Here is a 25,823-nt window from a genome sequence, read left to right as displayed (position 1 = left end):
GGCATTTACAGAGCAGCTCAGTCTGTCTAGTAAAACACTGGTGCAGATGCAAGATTGCTCACTGGGCTAACAGTTACATCCTTCAGTGAGAGCCCTGGAATTTAATTTGAGGAAATAAGCAACCACCTTTAAAATCCAAAATATCCAATGTATAAAGAGAAAAAAGAAGGCTTAAAGTTTTAAATTACTAGTAGGTGGATTCCAGCTGAAAATCAGTGGAAACGCCTCAACAGAAAGAGCATTTTGTCTGTGAAACCAAATACAGAGGTTTGGAGAGCCTGGATTTCCTGTGCTGAGCTGGTGCTGGGAGTGAGCAGCATGGACCACTCCTAAGACTTGTGTTGCCTGGCAGTCTCAGGTCAGCAACTGACAACCCTGACCCACTCTGGTGCTGTGTGCTTCACAATCAGTGGCCAAAGTCACAGCAGAAGCGTGAGGGATTACAGGTTAGCCAATCCCTTGCCCTAAAACCTCGAAGCGCTGGACAGCAAAGCCAGATCCCGCATTTAGCTGGGTGGAGATATTTATTTATCTATTTGTTTGCTTAATTAATTTATTTGCCGTTCATCTTACCAAGAGGCCACTCTAGGGGACTTACAACCAAGTAAAAACAGGGAGTCCCTAGGCTGAGAGCAGGTACTCAATTTGGGGGGCAACATCCAGGTTCACTTACCTTGGAACATGATACGCAAGTCCAGTGATAATATAAGGGTGTCTGTTCCCAGTCTTCCCAGTTAGGGTCATAGGATTTCTCGCCATCCAAGATCAAGTCCCTGGTGCTGGACCACACCCGGTACGATCCTCCATCAATGATGGGTACCAGTTTATTGGGCAAAACTGTCACATTGGCAAAAATGCTTTTGGACAGAGGCGTATCACCGAAAGAGACTAAGAATTTGAAGCAGTAGTTGCCAAGATCCAGGGTAAGCCTGGGGATGACCAACTGTGGCCGGCTCATATCCACACTGACCAACTGGACTTTGGCCAAAGCATCCCGTTGTAGGCAGCTCGGGGCTTTGTAGATCTCCCAGACATAGGCAGTCTGGTACCTGGTGCAGCCTCGCAAGTCAATCTGGGCCTCCAGATAATTCTTCTGGGATCGTTTCATAAACACCTGAGCAGGTAAAGCAAGCTCTGCTTCTGGCTCCTCACACTCCAGGATTCGGACTGTGACCGTGCGGTGGGCAACGGAGAAGCTGATGAGGTTAGTGGCATTCACCTCCACCGCATAATCACCCGGCCTCAGATAAACATGGTTGACAGATGGCTGGCTGGTTTGCACAGCTGGAGAGCCATCCCCAAAACACCACCAAAACAGGACTTCTCTGGCACTGGGCAGCACGGATGCTTCGAATGAAGTTGTGCGGTTGACAAAGGAATCCACGGGCTGGATGGAGAGCTGCAGGATGAAATCTTGCACTTGGATCACTAGAGTTATGTTCAGGCTGCTCAGACTGTTGAAAGCACGCAGATGGATTTCCAACTGGCCTGCTGCTTCTGGGGTGTAAGAGACACTTTGGCCCTCTAAGTGAACCTGGGAATGTTGCTGCGCTTTTACTAAGGTGAACTGCCAGACGTAAGACACCTGTGAGCCACTCTCAATCCGAGCTGTGAACTGTTTCTCCACCGCTGCAGGCATTCCTCGTTCACAGCAATCGGTGATCTGGAGGCCACGCACGGCCTCCAGCACCACAATGAGATGCTCAGCGTACGCCACACTTACTTGATTCTCTGCAGCTACTCTCACTAAGTACTCTCCAACCTGGCTGAACTTATAGGTGAAACTGGAAGCACTGAGGATCTCGGAATGGTTACCCCCAATGGTGACCCTGTAGCTCACAGAGGAACCCGAAGATATTTCAACCACAAAAGAGACCAGTTCCCCTGGCTGCAGCACATCCTGGCTTACGCTGAGCTTCAGACCCTGGATTGCATCTTGCACCGTCAGAGTGAGGTAAGCTACATCCCAGCTGACGTCATTAGAAGCATTCAAGCAGACAAGGAAAATTCCTGCCAGGGGAAAATCTAGAGCTACCCTTTGGCCTGAGATGGTTTTGTTCTGCATCTTCCATGTCCAGAGTACGTCAGATCCTCTTTCAAGCTCCCCAGCAAAGTTCACCACAGTGCCCGATTCTACAGAACTGCTGTTTGGCCTTATGATGCTAATCTCTGGGCCCACTACTGGTTCCTGTACGTATACCACAAGGGAAGCATTGACAGAACCAAACTTGTTTCCTGCCACCACAACAATGATTTGGGCACCTGGACTTGGGAAAGAGTGTGCGATGGTACTGGAGGCTGTGCAGAGAGAAAGGCCATCTTCAAAGTGCCAGGTGTACAGCAGCTCACTTCCTGCAGTTGCACTGGCGCTTATGTTAACAGATGCGTTGACTGCAACAGGGTTGGGGGTGGCAGTTGGCTTTAAGGCACCCACCTCCTCAATGAACTCCACCGTCTTGTTCACAGCCGAGCTTCCCAGCATGTTGGTGGCTTTCAGATGGACAGCAAAGACGCCGGCTTCCAGAATGACTAAGGAGAACGTTTTCCCGGTAAATGTCTGCACAGGGTGACTTTCCTTCAGGACGGTCCAGCTGTAAGAGATGTTTGTTCCGTCCTTCACGGTTGCTTGGAGTTGCAGCGTCTTATTGGTGGGGAAGTAGATGTTGTCCAGGAAGTCCCCCCCAGAGATCTGCAGACCTTCTATCTGCTGTAAGACATAGATGAAGATGCTGCTCTGCAGGACCCCAATCTCATTCTTTGCTGTCACTATCACGTTGAATGTCCCAACAGAGCGAAAAGTGTAGGAAATGGTGGAAAGGCCAGGGATCGACGTGCACCTATCGCACAGGATCCAAGAATACTGGATGGCAGTGCCAGCCAGCAGGGTAGCTGTGAAACTCACAGAACCATTCAGAGGCACCACTGTCCTGCTGGCGTTGATGCTCAGGCCCTGTAGGCGCCTCTTCACGGTCACATTCAGCTTTGCCTCGTGGAAGCTGACATCATTCCAGCACGTCAAACTGATGGTATGGGTACCACTCTTGTTGTAAGAATGGGTGATGAATTTTCCCAGCTGGGAAGTCCCATCCCCAAAGTACCACAAATAACTAACTTTGGTCCCGGTGACGTTGGCCCAGAAGAGATAAATTTGGTTCAGCTCCAAAACCTTTGAGCTGTTTGACTCAATCTTGGCTACCCTAACCGGCTCCTGGACTTCCACTAATGCTGAGACCTTGTTGAAAGAGATATTGTTGCAAACAGTCACCATGACCATATAGTCACCTGGACTTTTGTAGGTATAGCTCACTTCGGTTCCACCAAACCTGGCCGAGTCGTTAGTCCCAAAGTCCCAAAGATAACGGTAGTGATAAGGTGGCAAGGCTGTGACTTGAAATTTGGTCTCGTTGCCAAGCCACACCAGTTCTGGCCTTACCAAAAGTGTCACGTTGGTGATCTCGGGCTCCACACAAATCTCTGTATAATACTGTGCTTTGTTGACTTTGCTGGAAAGGACCAAAGACAGGGAGAATATTCCGCTGAGGGTGAAGTTGTGTATCACTGTTGGATCACCATACACGGTGATGTTGGACGAGCCGTCACCAAATGTCCAGTCAAAAAAGTAGTTTTGAGGATTACCTGAAACGTGAGCTGTGAGCTGCACTTCAGGGTCTTCTCGGATGCAAGAGGAAGGCTCAATCTTGAGCACCATCAGCACAAATATCTGGACGGGCACAGCTCGGGAAAGAGAATTGACTGGATTCATCGCAGTTACATTTACTGTGTAGTTCATCTCCTTTAAATAAGTGTGTTTTACGGATGCCACAGGAGTCTCCACAACCGTCCCATCACCCATGTCAAATATCCAGGTGATATTATCTCCTGTTTCCACAGAAGCACGGATCTCAATCGGTGTGCGAAGCTCTATGGTTTCATTCAAGGACACCCACAACCCACTGATCTCTTCAAAGACCTGGTAATGCTGCCACGTCTCAACAGCGCTGATGGTGTTGTTTGCTTGAACCCGGACCTTGTATATCCCCCTGGAACTATAGGTGTGGACTACGGCAGTCTGGCTTTCCACAAATGCCTCTGAACCATCCCCAAAATTCCAGGTATAAGAGACTCCGAAGCCAGAGGGCATCACTTGAGCTTCAAAGGTGACAGTGTGGCCCACAACCAAAACATCTGAGGCTACTTGCATTGCCACTTCTGTCAGGCGAGCGTAGACGTGGACAGGAGTTGAATAGGTGAGGTTCTCAAATTCATTGGAGACTACAACAACCAGGCTGTATTCACCTGCATGGAAAAATTACAGGAAGAAGAATCAGAACTGTTCATTTTCCCAATGGATCAGAAATCCAGGTCAGGATTAAAAATCAACATTGCTGAACTCTCACAGTCTGTTATGCTCAAGCAGAAAAACCAGACCATGGTTTCATGGGATGGCCTGTTAACTCAGTACAAACTTCCCAATCTCACTTCAGTCAGTCAGTCTATAGCAGGAATGTCCAACTTGGCAATTAAAACTTGTGGACTTCAACTCCCAACCAGCATGGCTGACTAGAGAATTCTGAGAGTTGGTCCACAATTTTAAGATTGCCAAGGTTGGACCCCCCTGGTCTATAGCTTGCCAGGCAAACTCAACCAATGTGTATTTCCCCTCCTTTCAACCATGCCAGAAGTGCCACATCTTTGCTGAGCAGGAAGCCAGCCACTCTGATAAACTCAAAGCACCCTTGACGCTGGGATCTTTGCCCCCAGGATGCGTTATACAGGGATGCCACAGCCTGAAACACAGTTTAGCCCTTCGTGCTGATAGAAAGAAGGAGGGCCTGCTAATGTCTAAGAAATCCGTTTTCTTCCCCTACTCCAGATGTTTTTACCTGGAATAGGATTTGATTTGATTCTTTGCCTCACAAATGGCAAACTAAGATGGCCAATAATTCCTTCACTACCCACTCCAGCCCGGAATGGGACAACTTGCTACGACCAACTAGCCACGGCTGACTCGCCATGGGACAATTCAATGCGGGATAATTCAAGAAAGGACAAGTGAACTGCGCCCACCATCAAGGACCTCTAACTTAAGAAGGTTCAAACCTAAAGCAAGACAAGGCCTGCTGCAATTCGCTTGTCCCTTTCTTGAGTTAACACGCCTTGAATTGTCCCGTGGCGACTGGTCTCACGGTGAGTTGGCCTGGACAAGTCAGCCATGGCGAGTTGTCCTAAACCCCTCCAGCCTGCCTCTGAGCCATGCATCGAAATGCAACCGTCCCTCACGGTAAGGAAAAGACAGAATTGAATGGATGAATGCAAAGAGAAGGAAACTGTCCATTATGGCAGAAAGAGAACTGACTGAGCGCATCTGTTTCCTCTTCGTGGTCTTTTTTTTTTAAGCTCAGAATTTGGAGCCAACATTTGGCTTTATTTTCATGTTATCTGAAAAGTTCATCTATTTGTATTCTCATTTATTGACATTGAGTGCGACTTCCCTTCCCTAGAATAACTTCCTCCACATTTTCACTTGTCTCAATTTTGAAGGATTAGGAAGGCAGTCAAAACTGGATTATTTCATCAGGCCTTTTCTTTTGGGGGGGAGGATTAATTAAATGAGACCCCCCCCAACCTGAGACTATATATGATGCTCTGAGTTTTTATGACCCCTCAGCATTGGTATATTTAATGTTTATTTATGGTTTTATTTCTTTAATTCTGTTCACACATAGCAGAATTGTAAACTGCTCATAAGTCAGTTATGAGAATAACACATACGTCTAATAAAATAATAAACCTGCTCAGCTCCTTTAAATCTTTGCTTAAAAGAACATACATGAAAAGCTCATAAAACTCTCCAAACTTGAAAACTGCATACACAATTTGATTGGCAGCACCCTTTTCCTTTTCCTAGCACTCTTTTCAACCAGTGGTACGGGTACCACCTGTGGTACATTGGCACCTAGCAGGTGGTACGTGATCATCCTAGAAAAGTGGTAGCGGGGGAGGGGAATGAGCTGAACCGGTGGCAGCACCGCACAAGCCTGAGCGAGAGATGGCTGGGGCTGTCAGGGCTCAGTGGAGCACCAGGATCAGCACTTCTTCGGGGCTGTCAGGGCTCAGCGGAAGCGCCAGGATCGGCGCCAGGATCCAGCTGGAGCTTGGCGCTGATCCTGGCACTTCTGAGCCCAGAAGCACCGATCAACTGGAATGTTGCAGCATCTCCAGGGTCTTGTGATTTACATTCAGATGCTTGGCAACTGATTCATATTTATGACGGTCACAGTGTCCCAGGGTCATGTGGACTGACCAAAAACCTGCTGCAACCACCCAGCAGATGGGGGAAATAAAAACCAAACACCCCCCACCCCATCCCCACTGCCAATCCTCAACAGAAATGCTCACAACAATGAAAACCTCGGACAGGAGGAAGAGTGCCGTTGGGCAGACAGGCAGGTGTCTTGCTCGGCTGTGGCTTGGAGGGCACTTTTTCAATGCCACTGTAACTCTGAACAGTCACTAAGTGAACTGTTGTAAGTCGAGGACTACCTGTACTTCATCACTTCCCCCCCTTAATTTTTTTTGGGTCATCAACTACACAAAATGAAGCCAACATCTTGGCTTTCTTGACTCATCCGCCACCAATGGCCCTGAACAGGATTCATCCATTTGTCCACTGATTCACCAGCAAGAGATCTGAGAGCTGTAAATGGACCATGGCTAATGATCAAACACAAGGATTTACATTTTATTTTTCATTTTTATAAGTAACTGCAAAATGCAGGTCAAGATCAAGAAAGATTAAAAAGGGTTGCATTCGGGAACCCATTGCAAGTAGTTGAGCCCAAAATTGAGCCTTGGCAAAATGGGCAGGATAGAATTTTGATAAATAAATAAAAATTACAGACATCAGTTGTGCTGGTTATTAAGTGAATCACTGAGGTCATTAAGTGAACACAGTGATCATTAAGTGAATCCATTGTCCACAATGTGTTGTTGGTTTTTTTTTTGCCAGAAACCAGAAATAAACAGCAATTTCTGACAAAAAAACAACAAAACCCAACATAAAATTGCGGTAACAGGACATGGGTTAAATATGGGTTAATTGCCAAGTGTCCAAAATACAATTTTGTGACTCAGGGGGTGGGGTGGGGGGTGGGGGTGGGGCGGGGGGAACCTGTCAGAACTTCAAATTTGGGTTGTAAGTCTCTCTAGGTTCCATCTTCAAACAGTTGTTAAATGAGGACTGTATGCATTCTAAATTAAATCACCACCCCAATTTACTTATAAAGTAACTCAAAGGCCCCCAAGATGTATAAAGTGAAATTTCTATACTTTCAGAAATTGTCCCTACTGGCAATTCTCTGCCCATCTTCTGTTTCATTAACCACCCTCCTCCTTTTGCTGGTGAGAGAACCAAGGAAAACAAGCCAGAAAAGGAGCTGGGGGGTGGGGGGGGGTTTGCCCTTTTCCCTCTCGCCAAGACCCACAGCAGCATCTGATGTGCAAATAAATACACAGCAACATACAAGCACAGAAACAGATGAATAAATAATAATGACATTATGAGCAGGTTGTAAACCACAACCAGCAATGCACAATGCTGGCTAGTAAGGCAGCCAAGGTTATTTTGCAAAAACAGACCTTGGGGTATCAGACTTCACAGTGCCGTGTTTTTTTTCCTGCCCCAGTTTAGACATGCTGGCTGGGGAATTCTGGGAGCTGAACTCCATCCGTGTTAAACTTGCCAAGGCTGAGAAAGACCGCCGTACGTGCTCCCCTTCCCCTCTCTCTTAAACCCGATTTCTCCTATCCAAACCCTGCCATTTAGCCAGTTCCGAATATATGAGGAGGGTGACGATCATTGCAAGAGTTATAAAAGGGCTACCTGAGGATGGCACCCAGTGGGACAGAAGAGAAGGAGGTGGTGGTGAGAAGAACAGGAAAGGAGAGAAAGTAAAAAGACAAGAGACATTAGCCAATTTCAGCAATGATAAGAGGCTGAGGGTGCAGATCTGTGGCCTTAGGACTGCCTGTGAAGCTGAAAGTCTTTGGTTCTGCCTCAGTTTTAGCTTTAAATGGGACAGATAGTTGTTCATTATTGTGGGAGCAATCCTATTAGGAGTGCGGTCTCCAACCTCTCCAGCTTTGAGGATGGGGGGGGGAGAAAGCGGGATGGTTCCATGTGAGTGGTGGGCAAGTGCAGCAGCTCCATTTGTTCAAGTGGCGGGCATGTGCGGTCGCACAAATGGAGCTGCATGCACACACTTACTTGCCCACCCACTGCGTGCACAAGTGGAGCTGCAGACACATGCACGCTCGCCCGCCACTATTGCAGCCTGGTTCTGGACGGGCCATGGACCGGTAGTGGGCAGTGGCCCATAGGTTGGGGACCCCGTATTAGGAGATTTTAAGTTAACTCTAATGCAAGGCTTCATCCTGATCCTTCCACTCCTTTGAACTGTACATAGTCTACTTAGTCATGATTTGCTGAAGAGATACGGAGGCTGCAGGAAGTGTGCGTCCTACCTGATTTTCATTTCAAATATCCAAGAATTTCTCACCTGGATCTTGGTAGATATGGGACAGATTGTGCCCAATTTCCACCTGGTGAATCTTGGGATCTGGTTTCAGGAAGGATTCATTGTAGGGAGGATGAAACTCCAAAATGACTTGGTCACCATCACCAAAGTCCCATCTGGGGAGTCACAAAACGAGAAGATCAGTAGAAGAGCAACAGGTCAGTTGTTAACTCAATGTACTTTTTTTGGCCAAAGTAGAAAAGACTCTTGCAGAGGGAAACAAATTCACAGTGGTTTTAAAGTATGTATTATTATTGAGAGAAACAGAAATAAAAGGATCCAATCTGGATCGGTCACTGGGAGCAGAGGTTTAGTCCAGTACAAGTCCATCCTCAAGGAACTTCTCTCTAGCAGGATGTGTGTAAAAGGTGTGCAAAAGTAAAAGGCACAAAATGACATTAACACAGCCTTTCCCTGATTGGATCTCCCTTATTGGATCTCCATATATTAATCCAGGCAAGGCTGCATCTCTCAAAGGGCATTCCTACTGGTCTTTCTGGACCACTCACTGGCCTGAATGCCAGGGAAGGGTGCATCTCCCTCCCTTGGGTCTGCTGGAGAGCAGCGGAAACTCACAGGAATCTGGCATCGACAGCTGAATCCACAGTCACAGTTGCTGACAGTTCCAGAGTGCTGTTCTGAGGAACGTGTGGCAAGATCCCCGAGACCATCAGGTCCTTCATCCTGTTCATCTCCTCCACAGTGATGTTGTAGCACACGGTGACATTGCTGACATTGTTTGAGGCTGTAAGCTGGAGAGACCACAGACAAACCACTTGGCCACATCATCCACCAATACAGAACTGGGGGCACCTGCTGTTTCCTAATGTTCACCGTTCTTTTTCCTGCCAGATCACGAGGTGGATCACGAGGTGATTTATAAATCATGCTCTGCCCTTTGTTTCTCTCTTTATTTCCACTTAAACTGCCGAAGTGGCCCTCCTTTCAATCCCTTCTCACACCCCGGAATGGCATCTTGGTTAGAATACTAAATCAGGGAAAATCATATGAAGATTTCCATTCTGCTATGAAGATCCCTGGATAATTTGGAAGAATTGTTCTCCCTCATCTTAGCCAAGGGAGCTATTGGGGGATTCTTCCTGGAGTCAGAATTTGTAAGCTGCCCAGAGTAGCTTGACAATGAGAAAGGCGGCATGTGAAGACCAAAGTAACAACCAACACCCAATGGCCCCTGAAATATCATGGAGAAAATCTTGATGATCTAGACAAGGAAGGGTACACCAAGTGGCAGAATTAACCCGAGATAGCCAAGACCTTTAGCTCACATCAATTGCTCATTTCGGCTTTGAGGTTTAACAAGGCAAAACAGTTTGTCTCGACTAAATCAAAACTGTTCACTTTTCCATCATCTAGTAGGTGCATTAATTAAACTTGCTTCTCTGGGCTGTAGAAGCAGCCTTATTAGAACAACTTTAGAACCACCATTAAAAAGGCACAACAAAGAATGTTCTTCCTGCTTTAACTCAGGAAGTTTAGACTGCCCCAGGAGCTGTTGATATAGTTTTACAGAGGAATTACTGACTTTCTCATTTGTACTTCTGTAACTGTCTGGTTTGGTACAGCAACCAAACAGGACAGGCACAGACTCCAACGGAATAGTCAAGACTGCAGAAAGAACAATTGCAACCAGGCTGCCTTCCACTGGGGACCTGTACATTGACCTGTGTTTGTTAGTAGGGTTCATTGCATTGGGGGGGGGAGTACACGAAGGGAGGCTCAGCTAATCTCATTGTACACATGTTGTACTCTGACAAAAAAGGTTGATTTGATTTGATTTGAGGGCTGATAAAGTATTTACAGACCTCTCACATCCTGGACATAAACTGTGCCAATTCCTCCCCTTAGGATACCACTATGGAGCATTGATTGCCAAAACAACAAGACACAAATACAATTTTTCCCCTCATGCCATCACTCTGCTGAACACCTAACTTTCAACAGTCTAATAATGTCTAATGCCTAAATATATTTACTCGTGCTGTATGATTGGAATGCTGCTATTATCCTTTTTATCTTCTTTATGATGCCTTCTTATTGGTATTGACTGCAAGGCGATCAAAGTGGTCAGTCCTAGAGGAGATCAACCCTGACTGCTCTTTAGAAGGCCAGATCCTGAAGCTGAAACTCAAATACTTTGGCCACCTAATGAGAAGGAAGGACTCACTGGAGAAGAGCCTAATGCTGGGAAAGGTTGAGGGCAAGAGAAGAAGGGGACGACAGAGAATGAGGTGGCTGGATGGAGTCACTGAAGCAGTAGGCGTGAGCTTAAATAGACTCCAGAAGATGGTAGAGGACAGGAAGGCCTGGAGGAACGTTGTCCATGGGGTCGCGATGGGTCAGACACGACTTCGCAACTAACAACAACAACATCGTCTGTCTGTCTATCCATCCATCCATCCATCCATCCATCCATCCATCCATCCATCCATCCATCCATCATCTCTCTCTCTCTCTCTCTCTCTCTCTCTCTCTCTCTCTCTCTCTCTCTCTCTCTCTCTCTCCATCCATCCATCCATCTTCCATCCATTTTATATATCTATATATGTATCTATCATCTATCTTGAGCTTAAATGGACTCCAGAAGATGGTAGAGGACAGGAAGGCCTGGAGGAACGTTGTCCATGGGGTCGCGATGGGTCGGACATGACTTTGCAACTAACAACAACAAACTTATTGGTATCATTATGGTTATTATTACTCTGTTGCTTTGCATAGATACTGAGAGCTTCGGCACTGGAGACAAATTCATGTGTCTAATTGCACTTGGCCAAATAAATTTTCTATTTCTATTTCTATTACCCTTGGCAAGATAAAAAAATGAAACATTTATAGGGAAGCATCCTATCATGGCAGTGATCCCTTGACGAACACCTGCCTGCTGAGTACAGTACAGCCCAGATTGCAAATCAAGCTTGGTAAACTTCTCTTTGCCACTTGGAAGGAGAGAAGGACATACAATCAAGACTCTCCCTTAAAAGGGAATCCATCATTTTTGCCCACGGTTCACAAAAGAAGGATCGCCGGGAGGCCTGGACTTACCGACAGCTTGTACACAGCTGGGGACTGGTAAAGGACATGGAAGACATCGTTGTAGAAAGTGAAGGAGCTCTTGTCATCCAGTCTCCACCTGAAAGTGACGTCCGACCCAGCGTCCATCACAGGGATGTAGCTCTGCAGTGGAGAGGCACAAACAGCAATTTCAGAAGGAGCAACGCTTGCCCATATTTCATCAATCCTGGCCAGGCTTACATTAGGCCTCTGAAGGGCTGGTAGCTGAGCCCTGTCATCATCAGGTCCTTTTTCCTGAGAAGGAAGTCGGAACAACAGGCTTAACTGTGAAAGAGGCAGGTCAGACATTCACCCTCCTGCTGATGTCTAAGGCTGGGCTAGGAGACCTGATGGCGCTGTGGTTAGAATGCAATATTGCAGGCTGACTCTGCCCACAGCCAGGAGTTCGATTCTGACCAGCTCGAGGTTGACTCGGCCTTCCATCCTTCTGAGGTCAGTGAAACGAGGACCCAGATGGTTGGGGGCAATGTGCTGACTTTGTAAACCACTTAGAGAGGGCTGTAAAGCGGTATATAAGTCTAAGCACTAGTGCTATTGTTATACAGGGACCTTCCAGCAGAAGGGGAGATCACTGTAGTGTTTTGGAGCTTCCCAGGGGAAAACATCAGGCCATTCTAGGTGCAGACGAAGGAGTACACTTTGAGGACTGAGTAAGGATTTCACCTGAGCCGTCACAACAACTGAATTAGGTTCTCTGAAGCTGGTCTTATGCTTTCTTACCATCCAGGTAACATCATCAGCCTTAAGCTACATGTATTCTCATTATTGCTCCTTCATCTCAAACACAATTCTGTGGCCTGGAAGACCCAGGAATGAATGAAAGCTAAGAAACCAAAACATACTGATACCTTACTTTGCGCTCAATCTGAAACCCACAACATTTCAGCCATTTAAAAAACCTTGTTTGAAAAAGATTAAAACCACAACTGCCTACTGTCCCTTGGGGGCACTGGCAGCTGGTGACTCACCACACGTTTGTTCTGCAGGACCCTGGTCTCTGGGTCCGGGGTCACACGCAGTCCTCGGATGGCCTGCTCTGCTCTCACCCTGACGGTGATGTTCTGTGAGCTCACGGCGTTCTTTGCCCACAGCACAACAGTGCTCAGGTTGTGCCCAATGCCCTCCAGCAGGATGACGGAGAACCAGGTGTCATTGGTCTCCCTTGCGCACTCTGCCACCAGCGGAGTGACCGCTGGGGGGCAACTCCGTCCAAAAGGGAAGCTCTGGTTGCCCCCCAGCCTGCCAGAGGTTGAGTTCATCCCGGAAAGGATTTTCACCACCAGCCACGTGCTGTTGCTTTCCACGTAGACTCTGCCACCTTTTTCGGGAGGGTAAATGACGCGGAGGCCCGAGATGGCGGAAAGAGCCCAGAAGTCGCAGGACAGGTTTCTCCTGAAGATGCCGTTGCTGACTGTGGCCTGCACCACGTAAAGGCCAGGGTGGTGGACGCTGGAGTTGTTTTTCGGCAGGAGTGGAACCGTCTCTTCAGCAGCCACCAGGATCCTGAAAGGGCACCGGGAATCGTTCTGCCAGCCTTGGGGAGTGAGGTGGGCAGGCCAGCCTGGGTCCCAATCCGAAGAGCTGAAGGCGAAATAGCTCATCTGGGCAAGCGGCTTTTGGCTGGGACGGCAAAGAAGCAAAGCGCCAGGCCCGGCATCATGCTGGACACTCACCGTATCGTTGGGTTTGACAAAGGTGTCCTTGCTTCTGAAGAGCAACTGTGGAAGAGAAGTCCCAATGAATAAATTCTTCCCAACACAATGCACCCCCTCACATTCATTATTTTTTAGCCAAGCGTTGGAGGCAAGTGGGGAGTGTGTGTGGTGTGTGTGTATGTGTGTGTGGTGTGTGTGTGTGTGTGTGTGTAGTGGCTTGATTGCAACCCCCCTCCCCGCCAACTCAGAAGCAGACACTGGGACACAAGAGATGCAAATATGCAGCTCAGAGAATTAAGAAATCTTTTTCTGGAATGATTAATGATTAGTTTTGGACCATTTGTTCAGCAACTGTTTGAACTTAAGGCAGCGCTGAAAAAATAATTTTATGACCATTTACAATCATTTATGACTTTGCAGCATCCCTCCGTGTCATGTGGGTGAAGGAAAATAAAGCCCGACGCATATTCTATTAAAAAACCTTTAATCACAAAAGAAAAATATATATATAAACAAAGAAAGCTAACCGACTACATCCTTTCTCATCAGACAGTAAAAGGAGAAAAAAAAGTAATGTAAAGACAAAAACTAAAAAACACGTGCAGTGACACTCAGTAACGTGATCACCCCGTTACAGTGGAGCAGTATGCATTGCGTGTCTGACCTGTGTTTCTGCCCACCCCCCCTGCTCCCCCACTTTACAGTGCAGATCGATTGGAGAGAACGGGATTGCAAAAGGTAAGCTGTTTGCTCTTCTGCACATTGAAAGCAATGTGATCGTGCTGGCAGCCTGGGTCTGGGAGCCATGAGCACATTATATAAACAGTTTATAGTTTATAGTGCTCTCTTTTGAAATTTCTCTCTCTGTCTCTTTCTTTCTCCCTCCCTTCAAATTCTCTGCTCTGCAAGCAATTTCTTTAGGCAATCTCTCCCTTGCCTGGCCATTTTCTGAGATCGCCTTGCTCTTGATGTGTATAAGAGCAGACAGCTTAATCTCTTGAAATCCCTTCGCTCTCCCCACTCTGTGAGAGAGCGAGTGAAGAGTCAAATGAAACATTGCCAACAGAAATCACTCCCCCCCCCCCAAAGAGATTGGGAAGAAAGAAATTTCACGAGAGTACTTTATTCTGGGCTCCTAGCCCTGGCAATGACACGATCACATTGCTTTTAATGTATACAAGACAGTAAGGAGGCACTCCAGCATTTCAAAAAGTGGGGAGTAGTTAGGAGGCAAACAGAAGCTGAAGATGTAAAATTGACTAATTTTGTCGCTTTCGCTGTCATGTGTTTTCCCACTTAACGACACTGCTTAGTGGCGGAGATGATGGTTCCTTTATTGGGCTGTTAAACAAGGACTACCTATATTCTTCCTCTCCTATAACACCAAATGATGCTATTCAATGAAACTGATTAAAGGTTCAGGACAGTTAAAAGCACATATTTAAACCCTGGAATCCAGTGACCAAAATGAAACTCTTAAGTTGGATAATTTCAGAAGTGGGTTTAGATGCCATCATGTATGTTTGGCTATAGGTGGCTCCTAATTACGATGGCAATTCTGGAGGACAACATCAAAGGCAAAATTCTTTCCATATCAAGGATAGAATAAGGGATGGAGTAGGGGCTGGGGTCTTGCACTCATATCCTACTCATAGGCTAGTCCTTGGTTGCCGCTGAGTTGAAGTGGAAGAGTCTCAGGGCCCTTCCAATGCTCTTCTCTCCTTTGAAGCCAAGATGAGCATAATATCCAGTTTTATTAGGAGTTATTATTAGGAGTTCTGAATAATCTTAACAACTAATCAGCACAGAAAAATTTCAGGAATGTAAAGCACATGTCACACTGTTTCTGAATAACCTCAGCCTTTGTCACCGCACGGGACAGTTCTACTGGCTTTTTAGTTCAGTTCCAGACTGGCTTCAAGTAGTTTGGTACCTACAAAACAGACCCTGATCACGCATCAATTCTGACAAGGACTCTACACTTACAAGGTACCGTGTGGAGGGACCCAGGGGCAACGTAAAATGTGATGTCTTAAGCGCCACGCTCCAGGATTTATTTTTGCAGGGGTGAGGAACACCAGAAGCTGCTCGAGTTGTTGAGTTGGCACATGGCTCTTGGTGGCAGCAGCTTCCTAGTGGTTGGCATGAGTTGGCCGATTGGCACCACTGGAGGCCAACCGGACAGTCCACTGGTGTCCAAGTCTCATTCTCTTGGGGAATAAGGAAGAGGTCAGTGACGTTTGTGATCTCGTTGCATTCTGAAGGAAAACAAGAACAAATAATACTCTGGCTTTGTCTGAGCTTCTTCCAGAGCAGAGCGAAATACATGTTTAATCTTGGCCACAAAATACTCCTAGGAGAAGGCTGTTCTCTCTCTCTCTCTCTCTCTCTCTCTCTCTCTCTCTCTCTCTCTCTCTCTCTCTCTCTCTCTCTCTCTCTCTCTCCCTCCCTCCCTCCCTCCCTCCCTCCCTCCCTCTCTTTCCTTAGTGCTTGTCCCCATTTATTCTCAGGAATATTGCTTTCCTCCGCTACAATGGGGTTGGGGGATGGGGGGAGCATACAAGTCACACACATAACACAGCTATTGGCCAGCAATCTTCTCCAACCTGAATATCCACAGATGTGCGGTCTGGGCAGCACGATCATTTCTGAGGTCAGCCCACACATCTGGAAGATGCTCAAGTTTGAGAAGATAGTGGGGATGACGGATATCACTTGTTCACTTTGTAGGAGGCACCAATGTATACAGGTGATCCTCGACTTACAACAGTTCATTTAGTGACTGTTCAAAGTTACAATGGCAATGGAAAAAGTGACTAATGTCCATTTTTCACAGTTACAAGCTTTGTAGCATCCCCATGATCACGTGATCAAAATTCCGATGCTTGGCAACTGGCCCATACTTATGACCGCTGCAGTGTCCCAAGGTCATGTGATTCCCTTTTGCGACCTTTTGACAAAGGGTCAAATGTTAATGGGGTTAGGGTTCACTTAACAACTGTGGCAAGAAAAATTTGTAAAATGGGGCAAAATTCACTTAACAGATATCTCACTTAACAACAAAAATTTTGGGTTCCACTGTGGTCGTAAGTCGAGGACTACCTGTATAGACTGCAGTGAATTCGGGAGCTGAGAAGTCGCCTCAAATTCCCCTGGGACTCCTCTGGCAGCCGACCAATTGGAACAGGTTGAGAGGAGCGAAGACCTTCATCTGAAGACCTCCAGCCAAGGAGCCCTCCGAATTTCCCGTAGCAGGGTTTTTGCCCCCCAACCCTTAATTGTCCAATCCGTCTCTCATATTTTTCTTACGTTAACAGAGTTCCCCATCTCCGTGTAAAATCAAATCTCATAAATTATTGATGTTAAACCCACTACGGCTTTTAACTGCCTGGTTTTAATGACACTCGTAACATGCCATTAGCGCCCTAGTTCTTACTTTGCTATTTCATTATTTTACAGAAATGTTCTCGTACCCAGCCATTCTAAGCTAGAAACAGTCCTTCTACTCTCCTAGAGCATTGTTCTCTCTGGAAACATCGTGCAAGCAGAATACACCTTTCTCTTTATTTTCAGCCTTTCTCTTTCTCCATACTAAAATGAGGTTGCAGAAAGATGAAGAGGGAGCAGTTTAGATGGTCTGCATGCCATATTCAAAGAGGGGCATTTGCACATTGATCGTTCTTTCTCAACTGCAGTTATGCCAGTATAGTTTACCCAGACTTTCAATAGTTTATATTGATAAAAAAACCATATAAAATGATTGCAGCTTAAAAACAAACCAACAATCCCAAAAGGAAGAACAGAAAATAAAAGAAACGAATAGATTTTTCTCAGTCACAGAATCCTAGGTAAGGTACCTTAGAGGCCACCTAGGCCAACCTCTTGCTCAACCTTAGAGCCTTGGTGGAGCAGTGGGCTAATGCCTCCTTAAGTAACACCAGCTGCCTGCAATTAGTGCAGGTTCGCATCCCACCAGGCTCAAGGTTGACTCAGCCTTCCATCCTTCCGAGGTAGGTAAAATGAGGACCCAGATTGTTGGGGGCAATAAGCTGACTTTGTAATAATGCCGCTGGGGGGGGGCGCGAAAGCCCTAATAAGCAGGCATAGACATAGAATGAAGGCTACTGCTAAGCACATTGTGCTTAGATTGTAAGCCGCCCTGAGTCTTCGGAGAAGGGCGGGATATAAATGGAATAAAAAAAAAACCCCAGGATCCCTGCCGGATGACCATCCAGCCACTGAAGGAGAACTCATCACCCCTTCACTGGCCCGTTCCACCATCTGGCAGTTCAGACATCTTGTACCTTTCCTTACAGCCCTCAGGAGCAACAGAAAACAAGCCCAGTCCCATTTCTACTTGACAACTCTTCAGGTTGATATCGTACAAGAGCCATGATGGTGCAGTGATTGGAATGCAGTACTGCAGGCTGACTCTGCCCATAGCTAGGAGTTCGATCCTGACCAGCTCAAGGTTGACTCAGCCTTCCGTCCTTCCGAGGTCAGTAAAATGAGGACCCAGATTGTTGGGGGCAAGATGCTGACTCTGTAAAACCGCTTAGGGAAGGCTGCAGAGCACTGTGAAGCGGTATGTAACTCTAAGTGCCGTTGCTATTGCTATACTTGTCTCAATCGACTTTTCTGTAGGCTAAATTCTCTGGCCCCTCTTCATGGGCCTTGGTTTCCAGGTCCTTCCCTGTCTTCACTCTCCTTTGGAACCCACTCCAGCTTGTCCCTGTTCTTTCTGAACTGTGGTGCCCAAAACTGATCATGCCCCAAAAGGTGGAACTATGACTTCCCATGATTTGGACTTTCTACTCCTATTAACGCATTTGCCTTCTTAGCAGCTGCATCACACTGTCGAAGGCTTAGGCCAAGAGTCCATTGCCTGATTTGGTCCCTAGAAGAGCAGCTGCATCAGGTTTTAATGCCTCTGAAGGGGGATGCTCAAACTAGAGTGCCTGGCACCAGGAACATTCACAACAGGTGCCCCTAAAGCAGTGGCCCCCAACCTTTTAGGCACCAGGGAGAGGTCCTGAGGAGAGAGGTTTTCCCACGGACTGGAGGGGGTATGGTTTCGTGTGCCGCCTGCATCCTGGGATGGAGCTTCGCTTGTTTGTGTGGCCTGGTGACTGGCATGCTGCGGACCGCTTTCTGGATGCCCAACCCCCTGCCCTCAAGGCTTCTTAGACAGGAGCTGGAGAGGGAAAGGAATCTTCAGCTACGCAGAGGAGAGCAACAGACAGGAGGCAAGGTTGTCCTCCATTGCTCCAGAGGGCAGGGCAAGATATCGTCATTAGCTGAAAGTAAGAACATTTAGCCAATGACATCAGAGACACCTGGATCGCTGGCACCTAGAATGTTCGATCTATCTAACCTTCTCTCACCTTTTGGGTGGGCTGGACGGTGTACTCGAAACCGGACATGGGCCAGCCGCGGTAGTTTCTGCGTCACCAGCTCCAGGGCTACTAAAAAGCCCTCTTGGTGAAATGCCAAGCTAGGGAACAGCAGAGTCTGGAAAACAGAAGGGCCAAGATTTCACCCCGGTCTCTCGTAAGCCATCTCCACCCAAAGGAGACTGTGAGCGCTCCTCACCTCTACTGGCCCTGACGGGGCAGATGCGTCTTCTCTTTCGGTAAGGCTTCTGGTGGCCACATAGGTGTCAAATGCAAGAGATCCCAGTCGAAAGTGGTCAGCGTTTAAAAGAATCTCTACTGGAAGGAGCAAAGGGGAAAATGGGGGGGGGGGGGAGGAAGAACATTAATCTCTTTTTCTTATTCCAAAAGCAATGTTCTAAATAGAGGTCTCCCAAATCCTGAAATCTGAGAAATTTACACATAATTTTGCTTTGATTTTTTTTCTGCTCCAAATAAAACTTCCACATAGGCACCTGGGGAAGCAGCAGCATAAAAGGGACACAGGCTTTCATCAGAAAGTGTATCTTGCTTCAAATAATTGGCTCGTTGGTTCTCTCCCCCCCCACATTTTCTACTGTATATTTTTTTTCTTTTTCTGTTTGATTACATAATACCACCCACTCTTCCTCCCTCCCAGCTACAAAAGAAATCAAATTTGCTCAACTTTCTTCTATGCCGGGCACGGCCAATCTATGAGACAACCTGCATCCTTTTTATAACTTTGGCAAGAGTAATGGCCTTCCTGGGTCTGCCTAACTGATGGGGTTGGATTAATCCAGGAGTCTTTAGGCTGCCTTCCCAAGAACTTCAACCATGGCTGGCTGGGGAATTCTGGGAGTTGGAATAGAATTTAGAATAGAATAGAGCTGGAAGGGACCTCGGAGGTCTTCTAGTCCAGCCCCCTGCTCAAGCAGGAGAACCTATGTCATCTCAGACAAGCGACTGTCTAGCCTCTTCTTAAAAATCTCCAGTGATGGAGCGCCCACGATTTCTGGAGGCAAGTTGAAGTCCACGAGCCTTAAAGTTGCCAAGTTTGGAGGAGCCTGGAGTAAACTGACAAAATGGGGCCTTAATGCTACCTAACAGAGACTTTCAACACCCATTTCATTGCCCTCAAAACACTAGGAACCATTTTCCGTGTGTGTGTGTGTGTGTGTGTGTGTGTGTGTGTGAGAGAGAGAGAGAGAGAGAGAGAGAGAGAGAGAGAGAAACATACCTGCATAAATTTTGCCCTTTGAAACCCTTAACCTCCCCACAGTCCAAAACTTGGTGGAACTCATCTGGAGATCTCGGGGTGTCCCTGGCCATGTCCAGTCATGAGAAACCCACTCCTCCCTACTCTAAAGGCAAGGGGGTTTCTTGCTAGGGAAGCCTGGAGAGTCAGAGGGACGGAAAGGATACTCCAAAGTCTTGGAATTCTCTTCTGGTCACGTTGGTGCATGGTTCCTGGCTTAGTTTTTTGGAGACAAGAGTCTGCACAGCCCGGGGGGTGCCCAAGGGCCCCGGGATGAGACCCACCTTGAGGCTTGTGCTCGCACACGTAGCTGTGCTTGGCCGTACACAGATCGGTGTTGCACTGCCCGGCAGGACCCATCCGGACACAGTGATCGGCGTTGGAGGGATGGGGCTCACCCGGGAGCCAGTTCTGGCAGCTCTGCAGATCAAAGCCTTCCTCGCCTTGCGGCAAAGGGCTGGGGCTTGCCACGTCGTTAAACCCGATCCAGACATCCAGGCTCCTGTGGGGAAGAAAGCGCAGGCTGGGTCAGGGAGACATCAGCATGACATGCCCTGTCCGGGAGAGCCTGGCTGACTGTCCGTTCCAGAAGAGCCTTCGGGAACGTGTGCAAGGAGATGGAAGCAGCTGGACTTCTCCAGGAGGAAATGGCCTTCCCTTCCTCACAATGAAACGTGTATCGGCGTGGGAAGGTGTGCGGGCTGAGTGCGTGCAGCACAAAGGGAAGCAAGCGCTTGGCTTGGCTCAGAAGCACCGGCAGGGAGGCTGGGTCAGGAAAGGCAGGAGGGCAGCTATGGCTGCTCCAAACCTGGCAACTTTGAAGACTGGTGGACTTCAGCTCTCAGAACTGGCCAGCCAGTCCACAAGTCTTAAACGTTGCCAAGTTTGGAGACCCCAGGGCTACGTGATCGAAGTCCCAAATGAAAAAAAAACCTGCAAGAAATGCCTTGAGACACTTAAAAGAAGGGTTGGGTCAAGGATGTGTAGGCCCCCTGAGGCTAAGACAGATGTTTTAATTAGAGCAGATCGTTTTTCTTGATTCATTTATTTGACTTATCTCTGCCTTCTTGTACAGGAACGCAAGGAGGCATGCAGAGTCTCCCTCCCACAATGGCCCAGTAAGGTAGGCGGGGTGACCAGAGAGCAGAACTTGGTCTCCCAGCTCCTAATCCAGCGCCTTCCCCGGGATCCCACCCTGGTGCCTGGCAGTGGCTGGGTTCACACACCTAACTAACCATTTCCCAGTCAATCCATGGAAAATTACAACTTCTGGAACAACTGCAAGGGACCACACCAAAGGTTTAGATATCCTGGGATCCTGCAGCCTTGGGGCAGCTGTCCCTCCTGGTTTTACCACGGTGGTGCAGAGATTAAAATGCAGCATTGCAGGCAAACTCTGCCCACAGCCTGGAGTTCGATCCTGATCAGCTTGCGGTTGACTCAGCCATCCTTCCCAGGTCAGTAAAATGAGGACCCAGATTGTTGGGGGCAACATGCTGACATTGTAAACCACTCAGACAGTCCTGTAAAGTGCTACGGGACAGTATAGATTAGAAGTCTAAGTTCTATTGCTATTGCTTTACAGTGTCCAGCCCAAACCTTTGGGGAAACTCCCAATAAATGCACCAACCCATCTCTCCTTCCTGGCAAGGAAGCCTTTGTTTGAGGCAGCCTGCCTAAGCAGACCATCCTGCGTGTCCTGGCAACGTCCAAAGGAGGCTGCATGGACGGTGGGGGGCTGCCTTCCCAGAAATTTAAATTAGTTACCAGCAGAGCTACAGCTTACACTGGGCACTGGACCCCTCCGGGTTCAACCCAGCCAGTTCTCAAATAGCCGCACCTGCATTCAGAGCTCAGTTTTGCCTTTCTGCCCCTCTGTACCCCTTCCCCGTGAGCCTCTTGGGCTTTGCAAGCATCCCCAGGCACCCCCTTCTAAGCCCCCACCCTCTCCGCTGACCAAAGGCCATCTCTCCCTGGCAGTGGCACCCGTGCCTGCAATTCCTTTCCCAGGGAAACCACCCTGGCATCTGGCCACAGGTCCTTTCTGGGCTACAGTGATTCTCTTTCCTCTGACAAGGCTTCTTGCAAACTATCAAGGGGGGGGGGACTTTAAATCAGAACCAAGCCACCCGAGCCCCTGCTCATCAGAGGGGTGAAAGAGAGAGGGCAGTTAATGCTCTGCCACTCAGAGGTGGAAATGCAACTCAGCCCTGCCCACAGGCATGAAGATGTCAACCCCATTCTGCACACCTCCACCCCAGCTTACAGATGCAGGCACTTGCTAGTTGCGGGGGGGGGGGGGGGACAGCCGCTTCCAGGGAAACCAGACTTCAAAGCCGGGGCGTTTTCTCAAGTACTCTGGGCACATCTGGTTGGAATAATCTTCCTCCTCATGTGAAGACATTTATCCGTGTCTGGAATCCTTTAAGAACAACACTCAGGCCCTCTGCTAAGAGACTTAAAGGGCTCTTGCACAATGTGTTCAAAGCAGCCTCTGAAAACAGCAGGAGACCCCCCACTTGGCAGGCTGCTGGGCTCCAGGGCACCACGTTGGGGACCTTCTTGCAAGAGGGCTGCAGGAACGAGACTTCCCCATACAAGCCCAGTTCTAACCCACCCATCACGAGAGTGGGCTTCATTCTGCCTTCCACTCCCCCGCAACCAGCAGCCTCCACCCAAACATAGACAACTACTCAGAATTATCCCCCCCTTGGCAAAAGTGGGCATGTCCTGTCCAGTCAGACATAGGTGCACACTTGGTGTCATTGTTCCTTCTGCGCTGGCTCTTACGTCTTCCCTGCCAGCTTCTGGCACATCCTCAGCCCCCCAAGCCTTTGCCCCACCCCAAGAACACAGGCTGCAGTCCCGTGTCTTTTGGGCAGTACACTCAGGGCAAAGCAGCCTGCCGGAGGGAGAAGCAGCCTGCCGGGGGCTGTCTAGGGAGATTCTCAGCCCTCCAGGCCACGCTTGTCCCAAAGGTGCTTTTTCAAAAGGTTTTTCCTTCCTTCAGTTCTGAACCGAAGAAGCTTCTTGGAAGGCCACACCTGGAATTCGGCATCCAGTTTTGGTCACCACATCACAGAAAAGATGTTGAGACCTTGGAAAAAGTACAGAGAAGAGCAACTAAGATGATGAAAGGCCTGGAGACTAAAACATATGAAGAACGGCTGCAGGACTTGGGTTTGGCTAGTCTAGAGAAAAGAAGGGCTAGGGGGGACAGGATAGCAGTCTTCCACTGTTTGAGGGGCTGCCACAAAGAAGAGGAGGGGGTCAACTTATTCTCCAAAGCACCAGAAGGCAGGACAAGAAGCAAGGGATGGAAACTAATCAAAGAGAGAAGCAACCTGGAATTAAGGAGAAACTTCCTAACAGTGAGGACAATGAACCAGTGAATACCGCCCATCTGGGTGGGTCTTTCAGCCTCACAGGGGCAAAGGGCTGATTAGTTGGCTTAAGAGAACGCTGATTGACAGATGAGCCAATTCCATGAGTGGATCCCCAAAAGATGGGATTTAACCCAGGGCCAGGCACCAACTCTGGCCCACCCGCCCCATTATGGGAAGTCCCAACTGAGCCAGTGGGGTCACAGAGGTCCAGTTCTAAGACCCAACATGGACATGGTTGTCAAGGGCCATGCCACACCAGCTGCCACCTGGCACAGGCTGGCACAGACATGTGGCCCTGTCATTCATGGCATTTTGGGGAGAAAATGGGCCGCTTGGGGTTCACAACTGACTGAATTAAGTGTGGTGGAGGAGCCGGGCCATGCAGTCAAGCTGGCTGAAAAGCTTTATTTCCCCTCCTCTTTTTTTAAAAAATAAAAAAGTGGTTCCAAATTCACACCTTGCCAGCTTCCCGCCCTCTGCTGGGCCTGTTTAAGCCCTGTGCAAACAGGATGGCGGGCTTGACTTCCAGAGATAATCAATGGTTTCTCCACCACGGAGATGCTTTGCCAGCCACAGTAATGAAGTCATGTCAGAAAGAGCTTTCACAGCAAGAATGCCACGACAAAAATAGACAAAAATAACTTGCCCGTGCAATCCGGCAAGGTTCTCCTCCTCCTCCTCTTTTTCCTCAAGGCAGAAAAAATATGCCTAAAGGATAAGCAACCAGGCGGTTTTGCTCCTTCACTCCTGGCCCTGCTGACCCTGGGACTGCTTGCTGCCATCCCTCAAGAGAGGTCCCTCTTCTCATCCAGCCACGATCTCACTGCAGAAAAGCAGCACCCCTGGCACCAGAGGAAGAAGCTTGACCAGAATAACCCACCTCACATCATCCATCAATCTCAAGGTGCCCAGCTGCCCCCTCCCCCAGCAGCTGCTTCAAGAAAAGAACATCTAGGTAGATCGGGGAGTCATCAAGCAACCACAATGTGTGACTGTGTGCGGGGGGGGGGGGGCGGCGGTCCTTGGCAGTCACACAGGGTAATGGGAAACAGATTGCCCTGCTGTTGCTTTCCCACGTTTCCCTCATTCGTCTCCCCTTGTTGAATGGAACTGAGAGCAACGCTTCGCCATGTTTACCTCACAGGGCGATCCCAAAACCAAAATGGATGCCGGGAGGAGGGTATAGCAACATCCCCGAGGATGGGGATGGTTCTGCAGTCGGTGAGCAAACAGGAAAAGTGCCAACAGGGACGATTTTTCAAGAAAAGGTTGGACAGCCATTTGTTTGGGATAAGGTCTCCTGCCTTGGGTTGGACTAGAAGATCTCCAAGGTCCCTTCCAACAGATGATTCTATGACGGTGACCTCCAAACAATCCAGAGGTCTGAACTCAAAGTCCCTGTGGCCAGAAGTGCCAGAAAAGCCGTGTCCTGGTGCCCAGAAACCTCCAAAGCTTTGGGCATTTAATAATATAACAATTTTATTCTTCATTATAATAATTTTTAATGTGTCTAAAGGAGAAAAAAATATAAACATGACTGGAGACTAATCACTATATTTAGATGACTTAAGTAAAAATGGTGTAAAGTTAACTATTTTCTTTCATGCCTCCTCCACCTATTTTGGGACATTCCCCCACAAATACCCCTTAGTCGTGGGCAGTGGATCATCATTAATTATAGACTGGCCAATCCCTGGTTCTCTCACTTGAACGTTGGCTTAGAATAGGCCGGATGGATCACGGCAAAACCGCACCCACCCCATTACCAGCAATGGGGAAAAAGTCCCGATACGTCACGGCAAGTTTGACATGCCTGGCTTAGAAGAAATGTCTGTGGTGCATTCATAGGACAAGAGGAGTAGCTTCATCCATTCTTGCCAATTCTTAACACAAGTGTCTCCCAGCCCCATTGTTTGTCTTCAGTCTGCTCTGTCCCAGGAAGTTGGGTAAGGAACTGGCAACAGAGAATTGGAATATTCCCATTTTAACAATCTCTCCCCTATACATCCATCAGCGATAATACTTGAATTCCAGTGCCATCCTTTAACCAAGAATAACAGAAGGGTCCAACCCCCAGGTCAAGCATACCAAAGGATACCATACAAAGCAATGTTGTTATTTCCAGCAATTGCAACATTTCCCAACCCTAGCAACTTTAAAATTGAGGACTCCAACTCCCAGAATTCTCCAGCACCCAGGTCTTAAAGTTGCTAGAGTTGAGAAGCAATAAATTAGACAGACCCTGTTTTTACTAGCTTACCTGGTGACGCTGGACACTAAAAAGTTCTGGATTTCAGGGCTGCTGACGAAGGCCAGACTTCCACTGCCGTGCTCTTGGCAAAGCCTCTGGGCCTCCAGCCATTCTGCTTTTTCTGCTCCAAGCCAATAGCAGTGGCTGTTCCCAGGGAAGACCACGCTATCCGAGGGGCAACCAGGAAGGACCACTGCACAGCGAAAAAGGCACGAGT

General features: G+C 48.1%; 1 protein-coding gene across 1 annotated transcript in view; it reads right to left on the bottom strand.

Annotated features, from left to right (window-relative positions):
• LOC308674096 (polycystin-1-like) overlaps positions 1 to 25,823 on the bottom strand; it is a gene marked incomplete at its 5' end in the record, with an annotated part of 192,725 nt that overhangs the window by 97,005 nt on the left and 69,897 nt on the right. Inside the window, 10 exons of the mRNA XM_081338298.1 lie at positions 674 to 4,296; positions 8,559 to 8,692; positions 9,153 to 9,328; positions 11,637 to 11,768; positions 12,635 to 13,384; positions 15,308 to 15,579; positions 18,706 to 18,832; positions 18,914 to 19,032; positions 20,254 to 20,471; positions 25,616 to 25,799. Coding sequence (XP_081194424.1) covers positions 674 to 4,296; positions 8,559 to 8,692; positions 9,153 to 9,328; positions 11,637 to 11,768; positions 12,635 to 13,384; positions 15,308 to 15,579; positions 18,706 to 18,832; positions 18,914 to 19,032; positions 20,254 to 20,471; positions 25,616 to 25,799 — 5,735 coding nt within the window. The remainder of the gene's footprint in view (positions 1 to 673; positions 4,297 to 8,558; positions 8,693 to 9,152; positions 9,329 to 11,636; positions 11,769 to 12,634; positions 13,385 to 15,307; positions 15,580 to 18,705; positions 18,833 to 18,913; positions 19,033 to 20,253; positions 20,472 to 25,615; positions 25,800 to 25,823) is intronic.

This window comes from Vipera berus (assembly GCF_964194415.1).
Source record: "Vipera berus genome assembly, chromosome: 13".
In the NCBI taxonomy this organism is placed as follows: Eukaryota; Metazoa; Chordata; class Lepidosauria; order Squamata; family Viperidae; genus Vipera; species Vipera berus.
Note: the sequence above shows the minus strand (reverse complement) of the source record. Positions and strands in the feature narration are given on the sequence as shown.